Below are 26,214 nucleotides of genomic sequence, written 5' to 3'. Positions count from 1 at the left end.
GCTCAACACAATTAGTCATTGAGGAATTACAAATTGAAATCACATTGGGTTGCTAGTATACACCTACTTTAATGGCTCAGATTAAAAAGACTGACAGAACCAAGTGTTGTTGAGGATGTGGAGCCATTGGAATGCTCATACTTTGCTGGAGGGAATGTAAAATAGTACATACAATCCTTCTGAGAAAGGGTTTGGCAGTTTATTATAAAGTTGAATATATACTTGCCATAAAGTTAAACATATACTTGACATAGACATTTTAGCCAAGAGAAATGAAAACATATGTTCTACACAAAGACTTGTTAATGAATGTTTGCCTCAGCTTTATTCATAATAGCAGCAAGCTGGAAAAAGCCCAAATATACATCAACAGGAGCCTGAATAAACAAAGCACATAACAACATGGATGATTCTCAAATACTATGCAGTGAAAGTAGCCTTACACATAAAGAAGAGTGTATACTGTATAATTACATTCATACGAAATTCCAGGAAAGACAAATCTAATCCATAGTGACAGAAAAATAGATCAGTGGCCTCCTGGAGCTGGGAGTGAGGATCCTCTAGAGGGTCCCTGAAGAGGACTAGTGGTGAGGATTACATGGCTATATTCATTTGTCAAAAGGTCTTAAATTGTATGTAGATTGTACCTCATTAAAATTTACCCCAGGCAAACATTGACCATGTTAGTCAAACTGCAGCACCTGTTCTTCTTCACCTTTTTTGTTTTTATTTTTATTTGAATGGCAGGTAATCATTCATCTATAAACAAACAGGGTGTAATTTTGGAGTTACCACTAGTCTTCAGTTCTGTTCCAGCTATGGGGAGGGCTGGGTAGGGTCAGAAGTAGTGGAATTCTTTGCTGCTTTCCTCTACTACAGGCTGTTTGGTCTTCTTTGGAAGATGAAGCTCTGTCTCTTATACTGTTATTCCCTGGCAAGATAGCTCCAGTTTCTTTCAGACACTGAAATACTTTCCCCATCCTGCCCCACAATTCCAGAAAAACATGTAATGTTTTAGAGAACACTTCATTCAACTAATGAATCTATCGTTATTTCTCCTGATACTTTCTATTTTTGGCCACAAATTGTTTGATGCTCAAGTATGTATTTAGAACACAGCAGTTTCTTATTAGCAGAGGTATTAGATTAGTAATATAAATTAGTTTAAAACTCAGAGAAAGTACATTCATAATGATATTCAGAACCCCCCCCCACCTTACTTTTGGTGTTGGTTATGCTGTCTGAAATATAAGGCTAATTGGGACAGGGTGTTACAATCTATCACTTTGCATAGCTTTCTAGTTAAAATATTGTAATCCTTCTCTAGGTGACCTGTAATCATTTTTAGTGCAGTGCCTAGGAATGTGAAATAGTCCAAGGAACATTTGTTCCTAAATATCTTCTGGACTTTTAAGGGTTCAAAAAAGGATGGAGGAAATAGGGATTCGGTGCAGTGGCTCACACCTGTTATCCCAGCACTTTGGGAGACTGAGGTGGGTAGATCACCTGAGCCCAATAGTTTAAAACCGCCCTGGGCAACACAGTAAGACTCCATTCTTACAATTAATTAATTAATTAGCCGGGGATGGTGTCATGTGCCTGTATGTAGTCCCCGCTACTTAGAAGGCTGAGGCAGGAGGATCACTTGAGCCCAGATATTTGAGGCTGCAGTGAGCTATGATCACACCGCGGCATTTCAGCCTGCTCAATAGAGTGAGACGCCTTGTCTTTTTTAATAAAGAAAACAGGAGACAACCTGAAGGAGGAGTTCCTGGTGGCCAAAGCTGGAACAATTTGACCAAAACAACAACAACAAAAAAACATAATGAGTTTTCTATTTTAACCCATAGGATAAATTAAGTATCCATGAATTCATTGATATAAACAATTGAATAAATATATGGGAGAGTAGAGACAGCTCTTTAAGAAAAATTCCACTTAATAATTATAAAAGGAAAGAAGGAACTGGAAAATCACCATTAGGACAAAAATACCCCCACTACCAACAAAAAGGTAGACATTTATGCCGAATTCATGTTTGATTGCTAAAATTAGTATCTTAAAGTTTCAGGAGAAACAGGTTATTTACATAGTTTCAGTATCTCTTCCAAGATATTTATTTGGAAGACAGTAACTTCAAGGTGGAGAAACATAGCAACATCATGAACCCTTTAGTGTGATACACTGACGAGGGCATGTCATTGCCATGGTATTGTAAAAAGGCATATCCTTCATTCTAATGATGAGAAAACATCAGACAGACCCAAATTAATGAGCATTTCTTTGAAATAACTGACCAAATGAGAAATAACAGAGTGTGATGTGAGACCTAGATAGGATCCTGAAACAGAAAAAGGACATTAATGGGAAGCTGGTGAGATTCAGGAAACGTCTGTGGTTTACTTAATGGAATTGTACAGATGTTAGTGTTTCAGTTTTGATCATTCTACTGTGTTTATCTACTGTGTTTATATAAGATGGTAACAGTGAGAACTGGGTGAGGGGTATATGAGAACTCTACTACTTTTGCAACTTCTGTAAGTCAAAAATTAGTAAAAATAAAGCATCTAGAATTTCTACTTCTAAAAAGGCATTCAAAAAATCTGTTTTGTCTTTGCAAATTAGTGAATCATTTTCAGCAAGTCTTTGCAGAAAGTATACTTGTAGCAGTTTAGTTTGGTGGAGAGGGAGGTGTCCCCTTCCTCCCTCCCGTTTATTTCAACAGGGTCTTCCTCTGTCACACAGGCTAGAGTGCAGTGGTGCATCATCACAGAACACTGCATCCTTGACCTTCTAGGCTCAAGCAAGTTGCCCACCTCAACCTCCTGAGTAACTGGGACTGCAAGTGCGTGCCACCACACCCAGCTCATTTTTTTATATTTTGGTAGAGATAGGGTCTTCCTGTGCTCCTCAGGCAGGTCTTGAACATCTGGGCCCAAGCAGTTGACCTGCCTTGGCTTCTCAAAGTGCTGGTATTAACAGGTGTGAGCCACCACATCTGGCTTCCCTTCTGCCCCCCTCAAATAAAGACATTGCAGAGTCATTTGTGGAATATACAGAATCCTCATCTTTTTGGAAACTTTTTACAAGGGATAAAAATTGGATTACGCTGATGCCAAAGGCAGATATTTGATTTGGAGTGTAATACTATATTGAAAAGTTTTTGTGTCAGAATGATTACACCCATGCAGGTACTTTCATGTATGCAGTATACAATCATCCCGGTTTCAACATATAAAGTATTTTTTTTTTTTTTGGAGACAGAGTCTTACTCTGTTACCATGCCAGAGTGCAGTAGCACAGTCTTGGCTCACTGCAATCTTTGCCTCCCAGGTTCAAGTGATTCTCCTGCCTCAGCCTCCTGAGTAGCTAGGACTACAGGCCCACCCCACCACACCCAGCTAATTTTTGTATTTTTAGTAGAGATGAGCTTTCACCATGTTGGCCAGGATGGTCTCAATCTCTTGACCGTGTGATCTGCCTGTCTCAGCCTCCCAAAGTTGTAGGGATTACAGGCGTGAGCCACTGTACACAGCAAAATATCCCTTTTTTAAAGCTAAGATTTTATATAAGTCTGCAATTGGAGATCTTGCTAGTAGTGTGAGAATTTCATTTGATGCTGCAATACTTGGGCTTGTGATAATGTAGTTTCTCTGAGGTTAAATAAGCAGGCATATTATGCCATGCTTTGGGGACTCAGTTTTTATTACCAATAGACTTTTCTGTTTTGATAGAGAAACAGAAAAAGACAAAGAGCGTTCCTAAAGGAGTAGATTCAAACTAAGAAGTTTGTCCTAGTTCCTTGTTCTGAGTTTTAAAAATCATAGACATTGTAGAACAGATTGCAAAAGTAGCTTTTTTCATACCACTATAGGTGGGATATGTTTTGGTAGTTGGACTATTTGAGATAGGAGGAAAGGTGGAGGGTTAAGAGGCATGTATGTAATCTGGTGAAGGAATTGGAAAAGAAGTGCTTTGTTTGGAAGGATACCTTCCTGATTGCCAGGTTCAGCGGCTTGTCCTCAGGCCATATCTGCTATAGCTTTTAAGATTATTTTAAATATTATTGGCCATTCTTTCCTGGAATCTTTTAAAATGGCATCTCATTCTCTTTGTTTTCCCCTCTTTTACTGGTTTCTGTTCATCTCCCTTCTTAAGGTTTAGTAGAAAGAATAGAAACTTGGATTAAACTCTACTTGGGGTAATTTCGTTTTTACTGTTGGGTGTTTGGTTTATTTAATAACTTCAAGAAGTAGTGAGGATAGTGAGAGGTAGTGTATACAATGCTCAACATAGTGCTTACTCATAGGAAACACTCATTACCTGTTAATTTTCTTCTCTTTCAACTGTTCTCTCTCTGGTTAGATCTTTATATTCATTGAAATCTCTCTCTCGTTTGGGGAGTATACATAACATTGAACAGGTCAGTACTGTCTCAGAGATGTTCATCATCTAGTAGGGAGACATAGACAAACAGGGTGATAAATTATAATGTAGAACCTTAAGTGGCAGAGGTATGTCAGGGTGGTTTGGGAACACTGAAAAGCTGGCCACAAACTTACTTGAAAGGAGAAGTTGGGAAAGAAGCAGCATTTGAGCTGGGTCTTACAGCAGTTACAGGTTTTACAGACATAAAGTACGGAGAAAAAGGGCATTGCAAAAGCCAAGGAACATGAGATAAGCAAATAAAACAAGTGGTAAAAGGTATCTTCTGAAAAAGATAATAGAGTTTAGTGTGGCTTGAGCTCCTATGCCTGAGAAGCCTGGGACAGTGAGTGTGGAGAAAAAGCAAGCTGCGAGAAATGTCTGAAGAAACTTGTGAAGAGCCTGTATGCCATGCTAGGGAGTTAGAATTTCATTCTGTTCACAGCAGGCTGTGGCACAGTTTTAAGCAGAGGAACAAGCAATTAACCTTTCTCTTTAGGCTCTTTGGTCCCTTAGCATATCATGTAAGTTAGGTAAAGGGAAGACTAAAAAAGACCAGATAGGACCTTATGGAAGAAGGTAGTTAGGTCCTAAACTAGCATGGAGGAAGACAAGGAATATGAAAAGTGAGGATAGCAGATTACAAAGTCCTGTCTGAGGTTACCTTGGCATGTGAAGAATGAGGGTGAGGGGAGAGTTGACATACCAGAGTATCCCCAGCAGTGTGTTCTGAACATAATCATCTTAACTAATTGATGTTGAAGACATTAGGTAACACCCATTCTGATACCTTTTAAAAACATAATTTCAATGCACTTGCTTGGAAAGTTCTTTGGAGAATTTTGCTTAGGTAAGAAAACTTACCATGAGTGGGAGCTGTGCAAAATTAAATTTTTGTGTAGAAATACTTGTTAATGTCCTAGACACCACTCTGGTCCTTCAAAATGAACAGAGTTTAGAATGAAAGAATTGGTTAAGATTTTCTGACAAATGGGTTTTTTTTTTAGTTAGAGTGGATTTTGATACTTGCCTTAGGCACTAAGATGTGCATGCTTGGACGTGTTAGGATATAATACATGACTATTGACAACCTCAAAGATTCTCTTCTTTATTCAGGTTTCTGTTCTTATACAAATAATTGTTTTTCGGTTATTCTGAGAAATATTTCATCCATATGTAAAAAAATATGGCCAACATTTAAAATTCAAAGATCAATACTTAAATTGGCATATGAATTCTCATCATCTACCTGTGCCACTCTACCTGCCAACCCCCAGAAAAACAAAACCCTATTTATGGAGTTGAAGGAATTATCAGACTCTGTGCTGGTGTCTCTAAGTGATAGATACTGGTAATTGCAGAGTCGTCTTCACCTTCATTCACATCTGATTTTTTGACAAGTAAATAAAGATACCCTTAAACTTTTCTTCCCTTACTCAAAAGCCATTTTCTACCCTTACTGGAAATAAACGGCCATGATTACCAGAAATGTTTGAGGTTATAGATGGTATTGTCAGAGTTGTAATTGTATAGAGATCTTCAAATTGTCTTTCAATTTGGTAGGAGAAGAGTGATCATACATCTCAGTACAGAGATAACATAGTATCAGTATACTCAGCATTCTTGAGATTCCTGTCCCCATTACCGTCTTATAGCCCCTGCTGATCAGAACAGTGAACACACTGCAGATGTCTTGGGCAGACATCTTCTGATAAAACTTATGAGAGAAGTTCTCTTTGTTCTAGATTGACCTCTCATATTTGCAAATATTTCTGCTCCCTTATAATTGTATTCCTATAGTTAACGCTAGACAGTAGAACAGTGATTTTCACCTGGGAGTGATTTTTTTTTTTTTTTCTTCCAGGGAACATTTGGCTATGTCTAGAAGCAAATTTGGGTGTCACAACTTGAGAGAGTGTAGTACTGCTGGCATCTAGTGGGCTGCTAAACATTTGACAATGCATAGCACACACCCCCACAACAAAGAATTATGGGGCCCAAAATAATCAATAATGCTGAGATTGTGAACACTGCAATTAAGACAGTGAAGTGTTGAGAATCTTCTGAAGTGATAATGGGCTTTAAGAAAGTTTTTAATAATGAGTAACGTAATTTTTAATAACCAGTAATAAAGTTTTAAAATATTAAAACCAATGAAGTTTTAATAACCGGTAATTAGATCACTTGACCATGAATGAATTTGTCAGAGCTGTTATTTTATACTACTTAAGTTTTTGTTTTAAAGGTTAGATTTGAGGGAGACCGTAAAGTTTACCTTAGTTTAGTCAGAATCTTAATTTGATAGGTGAGGAAACTTAACACCTGAGGAGGGCAACTAGTTAAATATTTGTTAGACTGTGACTTATCTAATAGCTTTTCTTTGATGAATTACTCATTATTTTGTGTTTTGCAAGTACCGACGTTTGTGACACAAACTGTAACTTCAAAATTGTTAAATGCATTTTAAATAGGATCTTTGACAGCTTTAAAGTAATTTGCAGAGCAGATTGGATTGCTTTAGTGTAATGCTTCTTGAAGAAAGACTTGATTTGTCAAATTTATTTGCATCTGAAAATAGCATTTGGTTAGAGATTCTTAGTTTCTGGGATTCATCTTAATCATTGACATGGTTTAGAAGGACTTTTGTATCTTTTTTGGTGGGGGGAAGGAGCAGTCATGTCGAGCCACTAAACCAACAGTATGTAGTTTATAGAATGTTTGTAAAAGTATGATGTTTTTCTGACTTGAATGAGATACTGAGAACATAAACTGCAAACTTGCCTGCATCTCAAGAACAAATACTTTATTTAGTTGTCTTTATTAAATACTCAATACAAGTGTCTGAGCTAAAGGAACCTTGGAGATCACTTACTCTAATCTTTTTATCAACAAAGAAATTGAAGTTTGGAGAGATTATCTAACTCATCCAAAATCACAGACTTAGGGTTCCAAGATAATATGAAAGCAAAAAGGTGGGGGCGGGGGTTAGACATCTCTTCCACTAAAAGCCTATGTCCTAGCTTGTGTGACAGGGCAAGACCCCATGTAAGACCTCACCAGAGGTCTAGGCCATTGGAATCTCTTGTTTTATATCTAATCAGCCCCTTGGAAAATGAGCATGTATCAACACACATCCAGAATGCACAGCACCATGCCTCTACATGTAGTAGCACTGGGAGAAGTCTGTTGCCTGAGTTTGAAAACGTCAGTCAGAATGCTAAATGTGAAACTGAGATGGAGAGGAGATTGTACAAGGAATGGGAGAGGGGATGGCATAAGCCAAAATGCCAGATAGAGTTGAGATGAGAGAGGAAATAGCACAAGAAATGTTACATCTCTGACCCAGAGAGTAGGGTTGGATGTCTGTGTAGGCTTTGCTCCTTTCAGGGAGGCAGGTGAGGAGAGGTTTGTCTCTACCTGCCTTGCCTGGAGTTACAGTACCAGCAGCTGCCTTGGTGCTCACACTGCCTCAATGGAACAGTGATCCTGTAGCACTACTCAGACCAGATCAGCAGCCAGCAAAAAACGTCTTTTACCATAGGAGAAAGTTTATGTTGAAAATATGGAATGAAGGTATCAAAAAGAAAATATAGCCATCGTCAAACAAAAAGTCCATTTTCAAAACAATTTAGGAAATTTTTTCTTTACGTGATACATTAAACTAACACATTGTTTGTCAATGGGCATGTTCTTTGGAGAAGGGCTGAGGGAGAGCTAAAGGGCCTATTTATTATGGGATGTTTACTTAAAATATTTGAATAACCACAAATAAAATTCTGTTATAGGCACCACAGGAGAGAGGAAAATGTAAGGAAACCTGCTTTATAGTCTATGGCGTAAATACTTGAAGCCCACTTTTGGAAAGTTGTTCTAGTATTAAATAAGTTTAAGATTTTTCTTTATTCTCAAAATGTTTTCTTGACCTGCAATTGGTGGCAGTGTTGCTTCTCTCTCTCTCTCTCTCTCTCTCTCTCTCTCTCTCTCTCTCTCTCTCTCTCTCTCTCTCTCTCTCTCTCTCTCTGTCTCCCCCTCTCCCCCCCCCAACCTTTTTGTTTTGTTTAGGAAAAATTTAAGCTTGAGAAGTTGCCTTCTCAAGATTGTCGTCTCTTTCTTTGCCCATGATGCAGCAGACTTGCACAGGCCAGTATTTTTCATGATGCTGTGGTACATTTCATAAGAGTATTAATGACCCCAAGGAGCTTTTGTTCATCTTAGATATGTATAGATACTTTCCACTTCAGAAATTAAAACTTAGAAATGTTTAAAATGTGAAAATACACAACCTCTCAGACCAATGATGTCAGATGTCATTACTTTGGAAAGCTCCATTGTAAACTCTTGAAGAAAGAGAGTGAAAAGGCAGGTAATGTTTTAAAATTATTATGGAAATAGTTTTGACTTGTAGGACCTCCTGAAAAGGTCCTGGGGACACCCAAGAGTCTCTGGGTCAACACTTTGAGACCCACTGGGCTGAGATAACTAACTGTTGCTGCCAGATTGGTTTATAAAATGGGTCTTTTGTTTTCAGGATCAGAACCACTTATAGCTCTTCTTATTTATTGAATATATATTCCTGAGTTGCAGAAAAGTTAATCGTGCTTTCATTTATTGGTGATCAAATAGTGAAGTCTGTTTTCAGGGCATAAGAGACATTTGAATATCCAAAATGAGAATTTAAGGTGAAGTAGAACATTTCAGAAACTGCTGTTTATGAAGGTAAAGATACTTGTTAGTTGTGTTGGAGCCAGTTGTATCTAACCAAGCTGTATCTGGTGAGAGATTGTGTTACACCCATGTATGGATATTGTACAATTGAAGTTCAATGGCCTTCCCTAAAGGCATCCTCTTAAAAGGGATTTCTGCAAAACCAAAATTCTCTCTGAAATATGCAGAAAAACTGGCAGCACGTTGGTGAGGCTCCTTCATGCTGCTGTTGCTGTTAGACAGCATAATTAACTTCAGGATGCTAACATATGCGAAGGATTTATGTCTCTAGAACCATTTCCCAGGGCAGACTTACCAGCTTCTTTCACTTGTAAATCTTTCCACTTGCCTTCCAGTATCTGAAGATGGTGGCAGACACATCTACGGCTGGAAAAGTAGTGCTTTGGAATGTATTATTTTTACAGGGAATTACTTTTGTGGAATATCTATCTATAGGTCCTGTTGCAAGAGTTAAGTGAATGGTATATCTAATTTTGTCATTTCATCCTGACCTCAGCCCTGTGAAATTAGGTGTGGCCTCATTCTCATTTCATGTAATTTATCTAAGCTCAGGAGCAGGTCTGGATAAAATCCAAACTCTGTCTTAACTCCAAAGTCTCTACTCTTCCTTTATACTACAGTGTCTCCCTATTACCTGTGAAGATGACAGAAGGAAAGATCAGGGAGAAAGGGATGACTTGAGTTTTGAAATATTGGTAGGATCAACTTTGAGGGAAATTAGTTTTCTAATGAGTAACCTAGAATGGGACCAAGACCCCCTTCAGGTCACTTAGTAGCTCCTTATAGATGGGCCAGAGGATTTGAGAAATTGAAGACAAATGTTTACATGAAAGAGGAAAGTACTATTTAAGAGACAAAATAATTGGAAAAAGTGATACTCGTGATACTCTTTGGGAAGCAGAGGGAAATTAGTAATGTCCTGCAATGTATGATCCTGGTAAAGTGACAGTTGAGTTTTTAATTATCCATATTATAATGATAATTGGCTTCAGTCAAGTCATGAGGTCATATAGGTTCCTTGGTATATAAAAAATACAGTGGAACAGAGGGTATGGGTTAAGTGAACAGAAAACAAATTTTATTAATCATCAAAGCCAGAGATCAGTAGTGTTTACTGGACACTGCTGTTGGGATAAAACAGCTCTGATGCTCAAACTTAGAAATGGATTATATTCCACAAACATATTTGCAAGTTGGCAATTTACAACTTTGTTGTTTACAAAACAAAGATTTAACCTCATTGTGGCTTTAACAGGGTACTCTTGCAAAGAAAAAAAGTTATGTGCAGTTTATAAAGCATTTTCACACGTGGCCCACCTAGTTTCCTGCAGTTGGATTTTACTACCATTCCTATTTTGTTTTTTGAATGTTTTAGTCAGCATGTGTTACAGAATAACAGCTGAGATATGGATACTTTGGTAGGTTCCAAGATGGGATATATGTATTTTGGGACATCAGTAGTATAAAAATTCAGTCATTATTGGATGGGGTAAAATCTGTGCTAGCCAACCCAGTGCACATCTGTATGTCTGTACAGTGTACATGTATATGACCTTCTGGATGTAAAGACATGAAAACAGGTCATATGAGAAGGCTCCTTTTAATTACAATATCATAATGTGACCTATCCTAAAGAATCCTGATAAAGGGTGCACTCAGTGGAGAGACCTACCCAGAGTTGTTAAATTCTTGAAATTGTTATTTCTTAGACTAATAAATTGCCAAAGCAAGGAAGGGTTGGGGGATTATAAAAGCAGCATACGAAGAACTCAAGGGCTCAATATAAGCTGATTTGATGAAGACATTTTTTAAGTTGTAAGGAACTATGTTAATTGTAAAGTACCTTTTGTTTGAGATGGATTGGTTTATTGTCTTAATTCCACAACCTGTGGGTATTTTAATTGGAAGGTGAAACACTAGGTGGAATTCCAAAAGTGAGCAAAATGGACACGATTGATAGTTTATGAAAAGCTGAATCCAAGGAAAAGATACAATTTTTTAGAGACTCTTCTTTCCCTTTATTGCCTGAATCAGAAGAAGATAGGTTTGTCATCTCATTGCTTGTTGTAGCTGAGATCCCGAGAAGTATGTGAGAAATGAGCAGTAAGATCGCAGGTTGCGCAAGAGAAGGAAAAGAAGAAAGAGTAGATGGAGGGAAATACCTCTTTAAAAAATACTGTTTTGCCTGCTCCCTGAAAGTGGTATCAGTACACATACCAAAGCCATCAATCCAGAAAAAGGTGTCTTGATTTCTCATTTGTACTTGTGTACTTGTGTACATTTGAAATCTCTGAAGTTTTTCCTTTCTGGACACTCAGGATGCCCCAGATACAGGTCTGCTTCACTTTTTGTAGAATGGACTCTTTTCTTAAATGTTAGCTGCTTAAATGCAAGTAAATATTTAACTGATGATGTCTATTATTGAAGTTTCATAGCACATTTTAATTTATATGCTACTAAAATGGCAACCATAAACCTGTAAAATAATATTTCAAGGAGACACCTCTTTCATAAGAAAATGTAGTCTTAAAGAAGATACAGAAAGCTTGTTTGCTAAATTTATGAGGGGAACCGGGCTCTGTTTACTATCTTGTATCTCTGGTCATTTTTTGGAGACTGTTGGTGGTGGTGGTGGTGGTGGTGATGGTTGATTGGTTTTAATTTGGGACTTAGACACCAAAAGTTGTAGACCATGGGTTCTGATCTGATATTTACCACTTTATTGTGAAGGCATTTAACTGCTATAAGGTTTGTCAATGGGAGAAACTTGAATAATCTTGGAGACTCAGACTGTCAGCTTGTATTGAAGAAGTGACCTGCCACAACATGTTGAAAGTTTTGCCTATTGAGTGCTATTTATAGTGTGTTGTATGACACTTAGCAGACTTCATTAAGCAATGTAAATTTGTGGGAAGTCACTTTGATACTGATCAGCAGTGTTAAATATCATAATATGAGTTCATTCCTTACAGAGAATGTTCTAAAGGCAGTGGAAAGCAAGGAAAACTCTGTTTCCCCAGCCCCTTTCTCTTTTCTTAAAGAAAACCAAGTAGTCCCTTTCTTGGCAGAGTAAGGCATAGTGAGGCTAACAAAGGCAGCCGTGGTGTTCTCAAGGAGGTGTCTAACTAAACTGTAACTTGGGGACCTGAGTTTTTCAATCCCTAGCACCCTCATCACCCTTTTCATCTCACATTGCCACCCCTGACATACACATGCCAGGCTGCACTCTTCAAAGGCTGGGAGACTAGTTTAAGGATACCTCAAGATAAGAGGAGTCCATGAAGAGTCCAGATGAAGCTGAACCTCGGATTAATTTCTTACTCTTTCTGCTCCTCAGTCTTCCTAGTGGGTTAAATGGAGATGACAATTCCTTCTTGAGGGGATGTTGTGCTGAATCTGATTTCAAGATGTGCCTGTCCAGCTATGAAAGGGTTCTGCCTATCTCCCACTTTAGGTACATTTGTAATATCTAACCTGGAGAGTCTGGCACAGCACCCCAGGAGTAGAGTGTGGGTGTGTGCATAACTCTCAGTGGTAATTGGACTTTCTCATTTTCCACTTGCCATGCAGTGAAGAGGGTATATCGGCCTAGAAGTGGAGAGGGGACAGATTGCAAGAGTTGCCAGAACAGTGCTGACAGGGCAGAATCTTTATATAGGAGGGCTCAGCCTGCTGGCCCTTGGGTTTTTCTTTTCCTTAGCCTTCCCAAAGGTGAATTTCCCTACCTCATCCCCTGCTCCCCAACTCTCTAGGAGTTCTGTGGCATTTGTTGGGAGAACTAGTTTGAAAAAGCAATTATACTAATCAAGGTGATAAATGCTCACCTGTTGTAGAGGGGTTTGGGTGGGGAAGGGGGGGCAAATGATGGTTTAAGAGTAGGTTGTCATTTAAGGACACATATAGGATATTCAGAACATAGCAGTACTTTTCAAACAACACAAGTGGTTTTAGCAGATGCCCCATTTTTCTTGGCAGTAGTCAGATCCCAAATAGTCTTGTGTCCTTTTCATTTGTAAAATTTTGGTTTGTTGACCAACAGAGGGAGAAACACTTTACCATGTTAATCAAACATTTTCTTAGGAGCAAGTGACACATTCACCCAGTTGTGCTTATATGTTGTATTTTAGGAGGACTTATGGCTGAAATTTTACCTTTTGTACATACAGACTTTATCCTGTAGATTCTGTATTGTGTTGGATGCACTGTAGAATTCTGATCGTGCATTTGCTGAACTGTTGAATGATGTCAGTGGCAGAACCAACCTTACCTGTTGTCTACACTATGCTAATAAATAGTTGTGGCAGGTGGGCCGTGTTTTAGTGAATAAGCCATTTTGGATAAGCATGATCTCTCGGTACTGGAGATCTGCTTCTTTTAGGCATACTATATTCATGCCATCAAGAGTAATTTGTGAGATGCAAGTAAATATCCTTGTCTGTATGTTCTCCTGTACTGTTAGTGCCTGCAACTCACCAAACCAGGCTTTCGATCTCCATGGTTTGTTTAAACTCTTTTGATTTCTCATTTCCAAATTCTGCTCACAACCCCTACCTACACTACCTCTGCCATATTGCCTACTTCCTCGGGAATGGAGAGGCCAACTGAGAGAACTTCCTCAGATTGTCATCCTTCTAGTAAAAATGTCCCTTTATCTTTACCTAGTATCCCTCTCATGTCTCAGTAGAAAGTGTCCCCATTCCTTTCCCCAGGGCTTTTGATAGGTTGTTTTCTCTCTCTCTCTCCTTGACCAGTGATTTTTAACCCCTCTCTCTTGCCTGCCCTCTGTCTTTCTCTCTCTTTGATTGTACAGCGTCATCCAAGACCCTGTTTCCTCTAGAAATCCTCCTCAGTTTGCTAACCCCCTTGGGTAATGAGTGGAGCAATCTCTTCCCTCAGCACCACAGTTCTGAGGTAAGGAAGAGTTCCTGTGTTCTTCCTCTGACAACCTTCAGGCTCTTAATTCTTGCCACCCTGATGGCATGTAGCTTGCTTTCCTAAAAGTCACCAGCGACCTCCATCTCCAAAGCTTGGGCCCTCTTCTCAGTTTGAAGCCTACTTTATGTTTCTCTGCAGTGTTCATTTATTCACCTAGTAGATAATTTTATTGAGTTACCTAACTGCTTAATGCCATACTGACAAAAATGATTGAGATGTGGTCTTTGCCATGGAATAGTACACAGTTGATAAGTGATAACTTACAGGTTGTCTTGGAGTAGGGCAGACTCCTCCATCTCAGATTGAGTGGACCTGGTGATTAGGCTGAGGTTTCTCTGGGGCCAAGCACTTGGTTTACCTTTGATTCTCTCTGTGTTTAGGATACTCTTAATTGGTATTCAGGTATCCTCTCTTGTTCTTTCAGATTTCTTTGGTGTAAAGTACCATATTGGCTGAATTGAAATTTTTCATTAAGGTGTAGGTTCTCATAAAATTTGAATAGTTTATTTATATTATTAACTCTGGCGTTTTTTTTTTTAAACATCTGAATATTTGTTAATGTATGGTGGTTTATTTTAGCTCTAATTGGAACTGTTTGATAATCCCTGTAGACAGCTGATCTGTGTCCTCAGTGAGTACATGTGCAGTGTTTCGTAGCGGTCCTTATCTTCTGAAGTATTAACACAGTCATACTTCCTCTTTAAAAGGAGTAAAATATATTAGAATAGCTGCTGCTGCTATTAGAATCTTGTGTAAAAGGGAAAGTCACCTTTCACCTAGGGGGTCCTGTGTGTTTCTTAGGGGAGAGGGGCTTAGAGTAAGTACATGCCCCTTCTCCAGGGTGCTTTCACATGTGTTCAAATCCCTTGTTACTTGTGATCCAGGCTCAGGTATTACAAAGTTTTGTGATATATCATCTCATGACAAAGCTTGTATTACTAGAGGCCAATGGCTGACTTGCTCTGAGCTTGCATGTTTTTTGCAAGGTTTCCTTGCAAAGCCACAACCAGTACTGAAACACTCAGAATATACCCAGTTCCTTCAATGCGCAGGTTAACTGTGATACTGTCATGGCATAAGGATCTGTCCCCACCTCTCCTGCATCCCCTGTCAGCTATATTACATCCACTGCCCAAGAGGTGCTCCAGTAACCACACTTAGCTTAGGGAGCCATTTTGTTTCCTGGTAAAGAATAGCAACATTTGCTGGGTGTGGTGGCTCACGCCTGTATTATCAGCACTTTGGGAGGCCTAGGCAGGTGGATCGGGAGTTCAAGATCAGCCTGGCCAACATGGTGAAACCCTGTCTTTACTAAAAGTAGAAAAATTAGCCAGGCATGGTGACAGGCACCTGTAATCCAGCCAAGCTACTTGGGGGACTGAGTCAGAAGAATTGCTCAAACCTGGAAGGTGTGGAGGTTGTAGTGAGCCGAGATCATTCCACTGCACTCCAGCCTGGGCAACACAGTGAGACTCCATCTCAAAAAAAAAAAAAGCATTAGGTAAGAATGCAGCAGCTTTGTTTTGGGTTTTGTTTTTCAATTTTTGTTTTCTAATTCTTCACCACTGACACTCCCATTGATGAGTCATACTTGGTCTGTCCAGTTATTTTTCTCCAGTCTGTTTCTCCATCCTGGGGAACTGGAGAGGGAGCTGTCAGATCTAAAGAGGGGTCTCTTACATTCTGGCAGCCAGTTGTTTTACTTTGTTAATGAACCATTTGTATATTTGTTTTCCATCTTAAACTTGGAGAGTTTATTATATTGTAAATGTCTGTCTAGATGAGAATGTCTTGGAGAATTAATATTATGTAGAAATAAAGCATAGGCATTCGTTTCTCCCTTTCTCTTTTAGGGCTGTGAATGGTCATACATTGTGAAAGTGTTTGGCACCACTTAGAATTTGTGAACAATAGTGCTAAAAGCCAGTGTCAGTTGGAGATTGGCACAGACATAATGGTTTATGGCACAGTGAATGTGTCACTTGTGTAAGTTTTTTTTTTTTACAGTGACTTTCAGTCTTCACTCCCTTGGGAGCTAATATGAACCACAGTTAGGTTTATTGCTCTATATGTGTTGTCTGTGCCAATCACAGAGCTGCAGGGGGAGCAGAACAAGTTGGAATAATTAGATTGAGGAGTGAATGTCACACTTATAATTTTATTCTCTTTTCAAGGGATTACCAGTGTCCATTTAATAAAATGAGATTAACCCTCTGCAGCAGGAGTATTTGAAAGCTGTCAGTCAGTATAATCTTGATGGCTTGAAAGAAGTCGTGTTCTCAGCACTCTTAGAAACACTTGTCATGTTTTATTGGCTCAAAGACTATTTTACAGCACAGGGATGTGCATGTTAGTGTTCTCACATGGGAGTGGATCATTTCCTTTGAAAAAGGAAAAGTTTAGTATCCTTACTAAATAATCCATACAAAATAATGTAGACGTAACATGTACTATATAATTGCGTTTTGAGTTGGCAGATATCAGTAATAAAATACCTAAGGAATTGAGATCAGATAAAAATATTTTTAAAAATTTATAAAGCAAATAGTGATATTTATATATTTTTGAACATTTTAGAAAACCTCGGATCAATTCTCAGCTGGTGGCACAACAAGTGGCACAACAGTACGCCACCCCACCACCTCCTAAAAAGGAGAAGAAGGAGAAAGTTGAAAAGCAGGACAAAGAGAAACCCGAGAAAGACAAGGAAATTAGTCCTAGTGTTACCAAGAAAAATACCAACAAGAAGACAAAGTAAGTTTCTGGTTAACTAAGTACAGGATATTACTTTGCAGGTGAATTCCAGATATCTTCTAACTGCCTGTTTGTTTGGTTTTTGCATCTCCTCATGTAGACCAAAGTCTGACATTCTTAAAGATCCTCCTAGTGAAGCAAACAGCATACAGTCTGCAAATGCTACAACAAAGACCAGCGAAACGAATCACACCTCAAGGTACTCGGAAACTAGAATGACATACTAAATTACCGCTCTGATTTATTTAATCATAATCATGAACCCAGGATGGTTTTGTGCCTTGCATTTGTAGGCTAAGAAGGTGAAGAGCTAGGTGTGGGGTTGGTGGCTTTTCCCCTTTTTAAATACTGTGGCCAAAACAGGAGACTGATAAATTAATAGTAATTTTACAGTGGTCCCAGGCTTTGCTACCTGTGCTTGTTTGATTATTGCTAAAGCTGAGCAGCACACTTTGTAGTCGGCTTTGGCATGTGCAGTAGGCAGTCCAGATTCGTTGCCACAGTGTCATGAAGTCTATTGTGTATTGATGACATTCTGCCAGAAGCTGGTTTTGATCCATAACTTATTTCATTGGCTCTTCCCCTGTGGTGTTGCTTCTAGGCCCCGGCTGAAAAATGTGGACAGGAGCACTGCACAGCAGTTGGCAGTAACTGTGGGCAACGTCACCGTCATTATCACAGACTTTAAGGAAAAGACTCGCTCCTCATCGACATCGTCATCCACAGTGACCTCCAGTGCAGGGTCAGAACAGCAGAACCAGAGCAGCTCGGGGTCAGAGAGCACAGACAAGGGCTCCTCCCGTTCCTCCACGCCAAAGGGCGACATGTCAGCAGTCAATGATGAATCTTTCTGAAATTGCACATGGAATTGTGAAAACTATGAATCAGGGTATGAAATTCAAATCCTCCACCTGCCCATGCTGCTTGCATCCCTGGAGAATCTTCTGTGGACATCGACCTCTTATTGATGCTGCCAGGATAATTTCTGCTTGCCATGGGCATCTGGCCACCAAGGAATTTCGCACCCTGACGATTACTCTTGACACTTTTATGTATTCCATTGTTTTATATGATTTTCCTAACAATCATTTATAATTGGATGTGCTCCTGAATCTACTTTTTATAAAAAAGAAAAAAAATCTGCTGTGCACAATTTTCCATGTACATTACAACTGGTTTTTTGTTTTTGTTTGTTGGGGGGGAGGGATGGGAGGGGGAGGGAACTTTTATTTATTGTGTTCACAGACTCCATCCTTTCAGCATATCCTTTTAAGTTTAGTTCTTTCTTCCAGTTATACTATGTACTATCAGTTTTGATATAACTATATATATATAAATATAAAATTATATATAAAGGGTTATTTGAAACCAATCCATGGCAACGCTGGTGCTTGATACACTGTGAAGTGAATACAACATTGAACAGTTACAGATCTGGGACAGTTTCTTCTATGACAGTGCTGAAATTTAATTAAAATCAGTCTTACATAAAGTATGTTCCAATCCATGTGGGAACTTGAGTCTCTCATCTGTCTAAAGAGTACTGGACGATATAAAAATATATATTTTTTGAACAATGTGATCTCAAATTTAAAGACTGCTCCAGATAGCCTGCATTTGCAATGGAATAACTGACAAATCACAAGTGGTTAGTTGGGGAGGGCTTTGATCATTCAAACGTAACTAACTAAACTAGCTCCAGAATGCCAAGTATTCATGTAAATTACGGTTACATGTTATCATTTGCTGTTCTTACATAAGCACTCATGAAAATATGGTATTCTGTAACTCAAAGTCCATCCATTTTCCAGACCTCTACTCATGTCTGAGGTAAATCTAGAAATTGTCTTAGTTTTAGGATTGAAACAGTCTATAAACTGTATTTTTGGTCTATACAGGAAGCAGTCCCTAGTTTCTGCTTTCTACATGACGTTGCAGTGGTGGTGTTTGTCGTTAAAATTTGTTTGCCTCATCTCCCTTCATCTCATAAACCTTCACTCTACTGATTGAGTCATGAGCATTCTTTGTTTTTACTTCTCAAAACCTATGATTTGTGTTACTGAACAAAGGTTATCAACCACACGTCCAGTCCTGACATGGAGCTTTTCAGTGTTTGGAGACATTTCTCGATTCCCCTGCTGTGGTAGGAACTCCAGTGGTGAAGGCCTTGCGCGCCTGCAGCCAGAATTGCAGGGAAAGCTCGTACTTGGCCGCCAGCAGCATGTAATCTTTTTTTTCTTCCTGGACATGATAACTTGAACAAACTGTTTCTATTTCATTCTCTTCACTCTTTTTACTGTCTTGCCAAAAAAAAAAAAAAAAAAAAAAAATCAGCGACCACTAATACGTTCCACCTCCTCGTCCTTATTAAAATAATTTTTTAAAAAATTGTTTTGCTTTTGTTTGGATGTGGGGTCTCTCTTCTATTTGACTTTTACATTTTAGATACAGAGTTTGTAGTACTTCAGAGACATTTCAAGCATGAGAATTGAGGTTACCTCTCTTTATTTGACCTTCCTTTAGGGACTCACAGGAGGGCAGCCCAATTTGTAATGAAGCACCACATTTTGGTGTTAAAAACCTGGTTTGCTTAATAATAGAAGTAATTTCTGTCTGTGGAGGCAACAAATAAAAAAAATTAACAGCTTGAATTGAGTAGCCAACAGGAAAGGTTCCTTTCACATTTACATTCAAACTATCCTATAGCCACTAATGTACCATAATTTGTTTTCTCAAAGGTCTAGATGATAAAGCAGTGCCATTTGTTGCTGTGGTCCTATTCTCAAGTGCATGGACAATGTTCCCCCCTTTTTAAAATAATGCTTGTGTCTGGGATACAAGCTACGCTTATCTTTTTAAATACATTTTTAAAGTATTTATTAATGAACCAAAGGAAATCAGATGCTTTCTGTAAGCATCAGAATATATAATACATAGTGATTTGACTATGAATTTTAAATCCACATTTTAATATTAGTGGGATATTGCAAAGACATTCCTTCTAAAGTTTTAATATTCCTTTTATTAAGGGTCTCAGGGAGGGTAAATTAGTCAGCCATATTTATTTTCCAGAGGTTTAAGGAATTGATGTTTTTTAAATTAACTTTTTAAAAAATGCCACCAAACTCATGTAGGTTGCACTGCTTTTTGAACCAATAAGTGTTGATATGCACTTTCTTCAGACACACTGTGTACTTTTTCAAAAACTAGTTTCATGTAAAGTGATTGGACCCCATAGATTAGTGGAAAAAGCTGATTAACCAGCTACTCATAGGCTGCTAATTCATTCATGTCAATGTTTTGGTTTTTCAGTTTTGCCTCCATGATAAAGAATAGGGAGGGGTGAAGGAAGGGGAAGATTGCTTTAGAACAAGTGGCATGAAATTGCCATCTTTGTAGAAACTGCAGCTAACAATGGGAGCTATCTAAGCAATCAGATATTACAGGGCCAGCCCTTTAGCTGCTGTGGGGTATTCTGTTGGGGTAGTGAGGTAGTAGGTACTTTAGACTTTTAATTTTGGAAATGGATGACATCCCTCAGGCATGTATTCTGGAAATGGAATTCCTATAACTTACACATCTGCAGTTTGCCCTACAATTAGTAGGCAGCGTGTAAAAACACTAGTGTAGATTATAAAGATATATATTAAGAGGACCAGAAGTACTTGGTATTCAGTGGCACAGAAAGCAGGTTAAATAAACAAAAAGCACAGTGTTATGCTTGCAAGTTTCCATTTGTTTTAATACCACGCAATCACACTCGTGCGTGTGTGCGCGCACAGAGCTTACCCGACTTGCTCTGCTTGAGTCACGCAGTTAGACATCTTGACACCCACAAAATATTCTAATCAAAACCTTTCAGTTTCAATCTGGATATTTAAAAACATTGGCAGAAGCTTCTGTGAGTTTAGTTCCACTAAGATGTTTCACCTGCCTTATCAAGACCATTCTCAGTCTACTTTTTTAAGCTGCCGTATCTTAAATTATTGAAAATTTATTAATTGCTGAATATATAATAACCTTTGCTTGTATGTAACCGAAAATGGTTTAAGAGCCAACATTTAGAGTATGACAATGGAGCTGAACAGTTTTTAATGCGCAAGCAGTTCTGTTCTTGTGTATGACTTGTAACCTTAATTTACTGTGTAAAGATGGTTACATTATTTCCTTAGCTTTGTTTGTTGGAGACAAATAGAGAATGCTTGTTAAGTATGTCAAAACAATCTTGTGAATTTTTGTTAATGTATTATACGAGCTATATTTTTCATTTGCCCAGAAAGACAGCTTGTATAACGCTTTTGGAAGTTTCTGCTCTGTAATGTCTTTAGAGCTGACAGTCTGTTAGGTTTGTTTTTTTCTTCATGCTAAAGTGTCAGTTGGTGGTTTTGTGAACTGGTCAAAAATTCACAGGTCTTAAATGTTTTGGGGGAAATTTATATTGGACACTGCTCTTTGTCTAGCAAATAAAAGATGTTAATATATTCCTGTTACTGGCATGTGCACGACTATGTTATTAGAAGCCACTTTATCATTTTCCTGCTTTAAATAGAAATGTCTATTTATGAATTCTGCTTGTAGTTTTTTCACAAATAAAATAGTAAAATTTACATTGGAAATCTTTATTTTTGTGTGTGTAGGTTTTAGCCTTTAGAATAATTTTTAACCTGTGGAATATTTCCAATGTGAGTAGGAAGCTTACTTTGTATTTTAGAACTTGTTTATGAGAAGCTGTGGTAGTTCTAAGTACATGCCTCAAAGATGCAAAAGAAGAAATAATTGAGCAAAAGAATCACCAAAATTTGGGAAAAAATGAACTGTCTCCTAAGTGTAACCTTTGAGATAGGTTGCAGTGACCTAAAGGAAGGAAATGGAATTAAAGAAGATGGAGATGACGCTACAAATGCTAATTGAGGAGGGAAAATTCTCAAGACAACCCGTGCTTCTGGCCAACTGCAGTTAGGTCAGCCCTGTCTCAGAGATGTAAGTAAACAAAGTGTGTTATTAAACCTAAAAGCCACATAAGCGAAGCTCACTTACTGCCCCATGCTAGGGAGACTCCTGCTGCTGCTGAGGCCTAACAATCTATTCCAAAGAATTAAGAAACTAGTTAAAACACATCAGGATCTATCCCCGATTATTTTGTCCTAGGTCTGCACCTGAACTATCGCTGGAAGGAAGAGAGTGTAAATAGCGCAGGATGTTGACTTGAGAAATGGGTCTGTTCTGGTAAAAGAAAACAGCAAGTTCCATTCTGCTTCGTTCTCATTTTTTAGTACCATCACTCAAGTTTGGCTCCTCAGAAGGCTTGGGAATGATCTGGAAGGGTTGAAGGAAGGATTGGACGAGGCCTCTGACGTTTCCCACAGGCCATTTTGAATACAGATGTGCAGTCTGTTAACCTCATGCCCCTGCTTTTGTGCCTGAGGAGTTCGCTGTGAGGGGCCACCACTGCTGGTGGCACTGGTACCATCCTTTGCAGGAGGATGGGAGCTGCCTCCCATATGAGGTGTGGGCCAAAGCAAGTGCTTGGCCTTTACAGGGGAAGCACAAGGAAGGGTCCTGTCTTTTCCAGTTGTGAGGAAAGGGAGGCCAAAGGCTTTTCTCTAGTCCTCAGCCAAATTCTAATGTTACATTACACCGACTGTCCAGAATCCCATGGATAGAGTGTGACAGGATCATGGAAGCAGCTCTTGCTGAATTCTTCTTGATCAAGGCTAGAGTGGTGACTTCAGCCAGCAAGCGCCCAGGCTTGTGCTCTCATTTCATAGCAATGCAGCATGGAAATGGAAACCAGCCAGACTCCACTTGGGGCAGTGAAAGAACGGGAGGGATGTCCCGGAGGCCCTTGGTCTATCATGCCCATGATCTCCCAGCAGTTCTGGAAGGCCACTGCTAACACTTCAAACCGTAGCAAGGAAGGTTAGAGCCATCTTTGTGTTAGAATCCAAACTCCTGAGAAGGTTCTGTTTGCTAACCACTGAAAGAAGCCGGCGGCCTGTCTTCAGCGCTTCTGTCAGGAACATACAATGGAAATAGACAACTAGATACTGCAGGGAGGGCTCTGATTTTCTGAGACGGGATCCTAGGACATGTCTGGAAGCCTGGGGAGTGAAGGGAGATACACAGGTGTTAGGTTCTGCCTGATAGTGCCTCTCTGCAGCGATTAACCACAAGGCTGGGTGGGGGCTCCCTGTAAGGCACCCAGTCCCTAAGCATTGATACAGTCCCAAATGTGCATCAGTGCAGTGCTGGTTATAATAACAGGGAAGAATTTGTGGAGGGAAGAGCACAGGCTGAAACTGGCCCATTCATGCAGGCGCTCTTGACCTAGATCTCCCAGCAGTTCTGGAAGGCCACTGCTAACCCTTCAAACCGTAGCAAGGAAGGTTAGAGCCATCTTTGTGTTAGAATCCAAACTCCTGAGAAGATTCTGTTTGCTAACCACTGAAAGAAGCCCGTGAGTGACACTGATCCCAACTGTTCCCCTACCCACCTCCAGCTTGTGCCAGACATCACTAATCAGTCACAGCGCTTCTTTCCAGACATCACTAATCAGTCACAGCGCTTCTTTCCAGCTGAATCTAGACTCAGAATCCTCATCAGAGCTCATCGTTAGCATGTCTTCCTGAGGTGAAACCCATGTGTCAGTCCTTCCCAAACGAAACCCACCTCAAACAACTGGGAAACCCTGCAGGCAGTTTTGAATCAACACTTCAATTGTGGAATCATGTGAATCCAAGAATGTCAGCTGAGAGGCTTGGAGGAGTCCGGAAAGAAGAAAATTAAATATCCAACATCCAACTCTTCAGAGTTCAACTTCCTGTTCAAAATAGGGCCAGACCAGAGGATTCTTAGGGAGACCAGTGTTGAGCACTGTAACTTTAAATGCAGCCCTGAACCCCAGACCTGAAGGCCTGCTGGTGTCTTATCCTACAGGCCAGACCGGAACATACCTGCCCAAGCTGTCCCACCGGTTCTGTTAACCCCTGACTCTCAAATAACAGAGCAGAACACCACACGGATATGATTCCTAGAAACAGCAGAACTAGGCCAGACTCTTACCCCTGACTGCCTGGGTGACCTTGGGCAAGTCAACTGACTAGGCTATTTCCTTCAATTCTCAAATAGGGATTAGAAATGTATGTGCTCCTGCTGTGTTCTCTGCTCCAAGGAGTCATGGCACAGTGCCCCCAGAGGTGGGTTGTGTGTTACCATGTTTTTAATAATGGGGAGCCAAAGCTTTTTTCTGAACTTTCATTCTGATGCTTCACTGATAACACCAGAAACGAAGAGTTTGTTTTGTGATTGTTTTATTGTGTTTTCAAGTTTTAATTAATGAATTTTCCTGTCCTAAAGCAAAGAGCGAAGTTGGTTAAAGCCTGCATGTAAATACAGGCCAGTGGGATTTTTGACACCTGCTGGATGTTCCTGTATCTATGGTGTTATAATGAATACGGCTTTTCATCATTAAACATTTGATTTTTTAAAAATGAGTTTACTGTCCTGTTCTTACTGAAAAGGTAAAGGGTGAAAGTTGGTGGGGGAAGTAGGGACATGCACTGTACCTGCCGTAATCAAACAGCAGAAGCTTACTAAGCGTTAGTTGCTGGTTGCCTATAAATATACATATGCATACACACATATATCTTCTTGAGAATGGCTTTTTTTTAATTGGTACATAAATGCAACAGCCTTCTTGCACAGAGAGGTTTGAGCTACAAACCCCTAGATCTGACACAGACACACTCATGGAGTGAATTCTAGATGATAATCATTTTTTCAGCGGAGTAATGCAGTCATCACAGCAGCTCCAGAAGGAGGAGAGCTCGGTGTCTGGGAGCCCGGCAGATTTATAGATTGTATTCATTGCCTCTTCGCATTAAAAGGAATTTGTACCCGTTTGGAGAAGTCTCCAGTAGAGTGATCTTATTGGTTGGAATTGTAGCAATCTAGAAAATGTGTGAATTCAAGGCATTCCCAAGAGGCAAGAACCTCTAATAAATTATACTGTGAAGCTCCAAGGAACTCCTGCTTGTAGAAATCATCCTGACAATACATGGGAAGACAGCAATCAAATAGGTGAATAAGAGAGAAGTGGCTTCCATTCATCTCGGAACAGTCAGCAGCCTCCAGTGCTGTTAATGCGTTAACCGTGTCTTGGTGTCACCTGTGGCCTGTGCTGGCCGGCAAGTTGGGGACTGCTTTGGTGGGCTGCTGAGCAGAGGCAGGGCTCTCCCCTCTTCTGGAGAGGTTGATAAATCCCAAGTGGGAGCTTAGGCCCAGATGAGACTGAGCGAACAGAAAATGAGACACATGTGAGTGGAAGTGGTGGGAATGACAGTCTATTCTACTCTACAACCTTTGTTTATGTTCCCAGCCCTCTGACAGTTATTTATTACTTCTTTTTGTTGTTGTTGTTTTTTGACAGAGCTTTGCTCTTGTTGCTGGGCTAGAGTACAATGGCTCGATCTCAGCTCACTGCAACCTCCACCTCCTAGGTTCAAGTTATTCTCCTGCCTCAGCCTCCCAAGTAGCTGGGATTATGGGCATGGACCCCTATGCCTGGCTCATTTTGTATTTTTAGTAGAGACAGGATTCCTCCATGTTGTTCAGGCTGGTCTCGAACTCCTGACCTCAGGTGATCTGCCTGCCTTGGCCTTCCAAAGTGCTGGGCCTCCCAAAGTGCTGGGATTACAGGTGTGAGCTACTGTGCCGGCCCCTTTTTTTTTTTTTTAAGACAGAGTTTTGCTCTTGTTGCCCAAGCTAGAATCCAGTGGTGCAATCTCAGCTCACTGCAACCTCCACCTCCTGGGTACAAGTGATTCTTCTGCCTCAGCCTCCCAAGTAGCTGGGATTACGGGCATGTGCCACCACGCCCAGCTAATTTTTTGGATTTAGTAGAGATGGGATTTTACCATGTTGGCCAGGCTGGTATTGAACTCCTGACCTCAAGTGATCCTCCCACCTAGGCTTCCCAAAGTGCTGGGATTACAGGCATGCACCACCGTGACTGGGTAGTTATTCATTAGTTCTTTGCAACATGGATTGGTATCATAATAGCAAGATGTATTGAAATAGAAAGAATGGCACATTTTATTGGTATTGTTTTAATACCATACGTATGTTAACTCATTTAATCTTCACAGTGACTCTATTGCATATAGCAGGTGTCGGTAACTACAGCCCATGGGCCTAATCCATCTCAATGCCTGTCTTTGCACAGCCCTCAAGCTAAGAATTACTTTTATGTTTTTTTTAATGGTTGAAAAAAATTTAAATAATAATAATTTAGGCCGGGCGCGGTGGCTCACACCTGTAATACCAACACTGTGGGAGGCCAAGGCGGGCAGATGTCTTGAGGTCAGAAGTTCA

General features: G+C 39.8%; 1 protein-coding gene across 4 annotated transcripts in view; it reads left to right on the top strand.

The window, feature by feature from the left end:
* RYBP (RING1 and YY1 binding protein) overlaps positions 1-21,449 on the top strand; it is a 72,353-nt gene extending 50,904 nt beyond the window's left edge. For 2 of the 4 annotated variants that reach the window (XM_035276106.3, XM_035276109.3), the window contains 3 exons: positions 16,666-16,842; positions 16,943-17,041; positions 17,444-21,449. In XM_035276106.3, the coding sequence (XP_035131997.1) occupies positions 16,666-16,842; positions 16,943-17,041; positions 17,444-17,696 (529 nt within the window). In that variant the 3' untranslated portion in view covers positions 17,697-21,449. Of the gene's footprint in view, positions 1-13,963; positions 14,065-16,027; positions 16,075-16,665; positions 16,843-16,942; positions 17,042-17,443 lie in introns of those variants that run through there. The other 2 variants (XM_035276108.3, XM_035276107.3) reach the window with 2 other exon arrangements.
* Positions 21,450-26,214: the final 4,765 nt, after the last annotated feature.

This window comes from Callithrix jacchus, chromosome 15 (genome assembly GCF_049354715.1).
Source record: "Callithrix jacchus isolate 240 chromosome 15, calJac240_pri, whole genome shotgun sequence".
NCBI lineage: Eukaryota > Metazoa > Chordata > Mammalia > Primates > Cebidae > Callithrix > Callithrix jacchus.
The sequence above is the reverse complement of the archived record's forward strand: the minus strand, read 5'-3'. Positions and strand labels throughout refer to the sequence as shown.